This window comes from Phycomyces blakesleeanus (assembly GCF_001638985.1).
Source record: "Phycomyces blakesleeanus NRRL 1555(-) unplaced genomic scaffold PHYBLscaffold_17, whole genome shotgun sequence".
Taxonomy (NCBI): domain Eukaryota; kingdom Fungi; phylum Mucoromycota; class Mucoromycetes; order Mucorales; family Phycomycetaceae; genus Phycomyces; species Phycomyces blakesleeanus.
Genome location: NW_017265150.1, coordinates 932,747 through 938,184, shown reverse-complemented (window position 1 = coordinate 938,184; position 5,438 = coordinate 932,747). Strand labels below are relative to the sequence as shown.

Genomic DNA, 5,438 nt, shown 5'->3' with positions numbered 1-5,438 from the left:
AGAAATATTTCTTTTATTTATTTTATATTTTTATAAAACTGTTTTCCTATATAAAAAACCCTATCTCATGACAGATTCAATTTCTATTATTACCCTTACTTTGCTTTTCTTGTACACATCATACACACAACAAAGTACCACAAATATCAAAGAAAGTATTAGTTTCTTGGTATAGATAAAAGCTTTTTATTGAAAGACTAGTGGGCACACGCACTGTAGAGCTATTGCCCATCTTTAAGAGTACAAGTAAAAATAAAAGATAGGAAAAAAACCCAAGGGGGAAAATGGGAAAAACTAGAAAGGGAAACTAAGCTAGGGGATACAAAAAAAGGGAGATAAGGATAAAATATGAAGCATGCATGAAATTCATGCAATAAATAGAAACTAAGACTAATACAGATCTAAACTAAAAATAAAAGGAGATGGCCAGTCTCATTTGGGTAGCCAGTTTAAGAAGAGTTGTCCTCTGTCTGTTGCAGCATGATCAGCAAGATCAACCCCAGGGAGACAGATCTGTTCTATGTCCAACATTATTCTACAAAGAATTGGCCAAGTAAAGATCCAGAAGGCATTGTTCTTGTTGTTTTTAAGTTTCTTCATAGGCAGCATATTGAGTACATAATCAATTGGATTGGGTTGTACTGTAGAATAGAGATGGAGACGAATTGCAGCTCCAGTGCACTCAATGATATGATGACGGCTGGTGGTATGCAATCCACAGAAACAAGGTTGAGGACGTCCAGGAAGCCATCCCATACGCCAGCGTATGAATCTACTACGTTCATAGTTAGTCATGGGAAGCCAGAGAATAGGGTCAACACCAGGAGAAGGACGGCAAGCAGAGAGAAGTATTTGTTGAGAGCGTTGCAAGAAGAGGCCCTGGTTCAAAAATGAACGAATGGCATGCTTGCAAGCTTTAGAATCAGCATTCTGACGATTGGAGAGAGACAACCAAATGGGATTAGCTAAAAGCTTAAACCATTGGTGTGCTGGGTTTGTAAGAACAGGTCGAAGAAGAGTAAACAGAGCCTCATCAGGCAACCAGAAAGCACGATATACAAACTTGAAACCAAGAGTCAAGATCCTCTCCCTCATGCTAGAAAGATTCCCAAGGTGACGGAAAACAGATGTAGAAGATGTGGAGTGACCTCCAAAAATCATGCGTAAGCATGTGTTCTGGGCCTTTTCAAGCACAGCAACTTGTTTGATGTTGAAGCAGGATATTGCCAGGCCATACTCAAATTGTGGACGAATAAACTGGTGATACAAACGAATTGAGAGTAGACGTGACAACCCAGTGTGATTGACACCAAGTGATTGAAGAGCACGCATGCTGTTGATAGCAGAGACACAATTACGAGAGATGAGAAGAGATGGATCAATAGTCCCCTTTGCTGAGAAGGGAACACCAAGGTAAGGAAACGAATGAGCATGAGGAATAGGCACATTGTAGAGAGAGAATGACAAAGGAGAAAGAGAACAAGAATGATGAAGGATCATGCACTTGGTGGGACTCCAACGATATCCTAGCTCTTGAGAATGTTGTTCAGCAGAATTCAGAATGACAGGCATAGCTTCTGGTGTAGCAATGATGGCAACATCGTCAGCAAAAAGTAGTGAATTGACTAATTGATCATTGAGTCTTGTGGCAGCAGTCTGATTAAATACTGTGTTACAAAGTTCCCCTGCAGCACGAAGAGCAACTGGTAGAGAATTTATGTACACGGAATAAAGGTGGGGAGAAAGCACAGATCCTTGCATAACGCCAGTCAATGGTTGGAATGATCTGGATGTTGCACCAGAAAGCAACACCTCAACTTGAACATTGTCAAAAAGACTTTGTAACAAAGCTAACATAGCATCAGAGGCAAGAGGACGTAACGATGTCCATACTACAGAACGATCAACAGTGTCATATGCAGACTTGATATCAAGAAAAGCCAAGACTGGTGGTGCTTTGAATAGAGCTGTGTGACGACGGACCATCTCATGGAGACAAAGAACTTGATCAAGGGAGCTATGTTGACGTTGGAATCCACCCTGTGCAATGTCAATTGTTGGAGACACATCTTCAAGAGGAAACTGTAGACAATATTCCATGGCTTTTCTCAGGATAGACGTTAAGCTAATGGGATGATAGTTAGCAGGGTCATGAGTATCACCCTTTTTAAAGATGGGGACAACTTGTGCAGTACGCCATGCAAGAGGTGCAGAACCCCATTGCCAACAAAGCTGGAACAAAAGACAAAGAACAGGAGAGACTTGCTTAACAATTGGGTGAAGCATTTCAGCACGAAGATGGTCAATACCAGGAGCCTTGCGTGTAGGAAGCTTGAGAATTGCACTCTCTACAGAAAGATGAGTAAAAGGACATGATTCATCAATTGCAATTGGTGATGAAATCATCACTGTCTGGTCTGGAGGGCGGCGTGCAGGAAGAAATTGACCTGAGAAAATCTGTTGAAGATGATCAGCCATTTTGTTAGCAGCTACTTGAGGTCCACCAGGATCCACAAAGACAGGACTGGTTTGACGATGGCTTTTAATACGTTTCATTGTTGCTGTTGTCTTTGCAAAGTCTTGTGTTGCCAATTTGTTGCAGAATTCTTTCCATGTTTCACGTCGACAATGCTGGACTGATAACCTAACAGCATGACATGCATCCTGATGGCGCATCCAGCATATAGCCTTCTGCAAACCACTAGAATGACGCCAGCGTTGGTAGCTGCGTTCTCTCAGATCCATTGCTTCTTGAAGGTCCACTGACCAGAACCAGTACTTTTGCATGGTACGTGGTGTACGACGACCAACAGCAGTGTCCAGAGCATCATAGATAGCTTGAGCAAAAGCAGAGCACAGAGAATCTACAGGAGGAGGAGAAGAAGAAGAAAGGAAAGCACTGAACTGCTCTGTCAGATTGTCCAATGACCCAGAAGCTGTATCAATGTAGATCTTGAGAGTGTCAGGCTGAGCAAGCTTGGAAAGATTCCAAAGTAGGCGCGGATGATTAGTAGGGGGAGGGGGAGGTGAAACATAGGGAGTGAAAGTGAGGTTGACCATTTTGTGATCAGAGCCTAAAGAAAGATCAGAACGAATTTGCATAGAAGGATTGAGAAGGGGGGACGTAGAAAGAAATAAATCAATGATACTGGAACGTGAGGTACCAGAGCCACCAGAAAGAAAGGTAGGAATACCAAATGCAAGTAATTCATTCCAACAAGTGAGACCAGTTGCCTGGATCCACTGAAGAAAAGAAGTTCCTCGCGAAGTGATAGCATGGTCACCAAGAAAGGATCCCATATGTGAATTAAAATCACCACAAAAAATAGTGTTAGAAGAAGGAATAGAAGGAGAAGAGAGGGGGAGGTCATAAAGAATAGAAATTGCATCGTCATTAGAAAGAGAAGGGGGAAGATAAATGCAATGAATAAGACAATCAAATACAATACAAGAAAGAACATAAGGAGAAGAAGAAGGAACAATAGAAATGGGGTAAGGGAAAGAAGGATTTACAAGAAGAGAAATACCCATGCAGCCACGGCTAGCATTGGGGACAGACTGACCATAGGTATGGTACTGCTGCCAAGAAGTAGGATAACGATGGGGGGACAAAAGCCACGTTTCAGTGATAAAAAGAAGGGAAGTAAGTGGAGCATATGAAAGGATCGTAGGTATGGTCTGTTTTGCAAGACCATTTGCATTCCATAATGTAATTGTTACTGGATTCATAGATCAGAGAATGAAGGGATGGTGATGCTGGCAGTATGTATAGAGATGTCCAAGTCTTTTTTGGTGGGTCGTGGGGGAACAATCTCAGCTAGTTGGTCATCACTAATCCATCCCTGAGAGCAAAAGGAACGTGCAACAGCAAACTTGACAGGAGCCCTAATGAATTCAATGGCACATAGCATACAATCATTGTGAACATGTATAGCTTTTGTTGCCCTATCATCAAGTGAAAGAGAGGCCAGAGCTGGGTCACGGAGGTGAACAGGGTCCAGAGGATCAAAGTTATCCAAAGTAGTAACACCATAACTCGCCAAGATAGTCTTGAGCTCAGGAGTATACTCATTATGTACAAGCATTCCCATCACCTTACGATCAGGATAGTGGAGATCCAGCACACGTGCATTGTCTATCTTTAATTTCCTAAGACGTTGACGTTGAGTACTAATGGGGAGACAGATAGCATTAGGTACATAAACAATTTGAAACCCCTGATCAGCATTTTCTTTAATTGTCATGCCACGAACAACAGCAGCAATGGCCCTAGCAGTTGGAGCCCTTTTACGTGGTGTTTTAGAAACGAAAGTCTTGGTGGGTTCAGTGGAATGATGGGTCTGGGATGCAGGAAGTGATGGAAAATCAGCCTGAGAAACAACTGGAACAGAGGCAGCAATAGTAGCATATTTGGATGCTGCAGCACCAACAGAAAAATCAACATTCTCCTTTGTCAAACGTGCAATAGTGGCGTTTGCAGTAGCAAGAGCCTTACGCAACTCAATGTTCTCTTTTTGAACAGCCTCCAATGCAGAAAGACGTTCATCATAAGCCTGGAAACGGTCCCAAATATCCTGAAGAGTGGGCATTACAGTTGGAAGAACAGGTGCAATGTCAGATTCAATTTCATGGATATCTGCCATGGAAATACTATGACCCAAGATGGAAACAGAAGGGGACACAACAGGCTCACTTGCAGAATGAACTTCAGGAATTTTGTGTTGGACTGCATTGATCAAAGATTGCATGGATGAAGCAGTAAATGTTGCACCACATTTGCATTTAAACTGTGGGCTACCAGTACGAGAAGTAGACCCATTAGAAACAATTTTGCCTGTAGTCTGGCAATGTGAACAGGACAAAACATTGTGCAATTTTTTAAAGTCTGCCTTGAGGCCAGACAAAATGAGAGCAGTGGGAGTAGGGCGGCCAGTGGAATTAATCACCTGTTTTTGGGAACCAATCATTGTTGGAGGAGCTTGAAAAAAAATTTCGTGGGAACCAGGAGCAGGCAAAGCAGAAAAAGAAAGGTCTGAAACTGGGACAAAAAAGTGCGAAGTTGATGGTAAAACACCAGAACCACCTTCAGAGAAGGAGAAAAGAGCTGGAGACGATAACAGAGGTACAGGCAATCGAGATGTAGTTGGAGATGCTGACAATCTTGAGTGATTTCGGCGCAGATGTGAAGATGATTGCAATGATGATTCCAACAATTTGAAAAAAAGTCAATTAAAAAAAATGAAAATTGGTAGATATATAAAAACAACTATGACAATCAATCCTGCTGCAAAAAACAGATAGGTTTGATATAGTAGTTATAGAGAAAAAGAGGTAAAAGTAAAACTGTGCTGGGTTTGACTTTAAAACATAATTTGGTTGTGGAAGAGAGTGTGTGGTTTCTTGGTGTAGTTGGTTATCACGTCTGTCTAACACACAGA

General features: G+C 41.9%; 2 protein-coding genes across 2 annotated transcripts in view; one reads left to right on the top strand and one right to left on the bottom strand.

Annotated features, from left to right (window-relative positions):
* The window catches only part of PHYBLDRAFT_72565 (hypothetical protein), a gene marked incomplete at both ends in the record, with an annotated part of 11,343 nt that extends 8,239 nt beyond the window's left edge, over window positions 1–3,104 (top strand). The window contains one exon of the mRNA XM_018442674.1: window positions 3,072–3,104. Coding sequence (XP_018289043.1) covers window positions 3,072–3,104 — 33 coding nt within the window. The remainder of the gene's footprint in view (window positions 1–3,071) is intronic.
* Window positions 3,105–3,725: 621 nt separating this feature from the next.
* Window positions 3,726–4,967, bottom strand: PHYBLDRAFT_171061 (hypothetical protein; the record flags this gene model as incomplete). Its single annotated transcript, XM_018436494.1, has 1 exon — window positions 3,726–4,967. The coding sequence occupies one exon, from the start codon at window positions 4,965–4,967 to the stop codon at window positions 3,726–3,728; it is 1,242 nt and encodes a 413-aa protein (XP_018289042.1).
* Window positions 4,968–5,438: the final 471 nt, after the last annotated feature.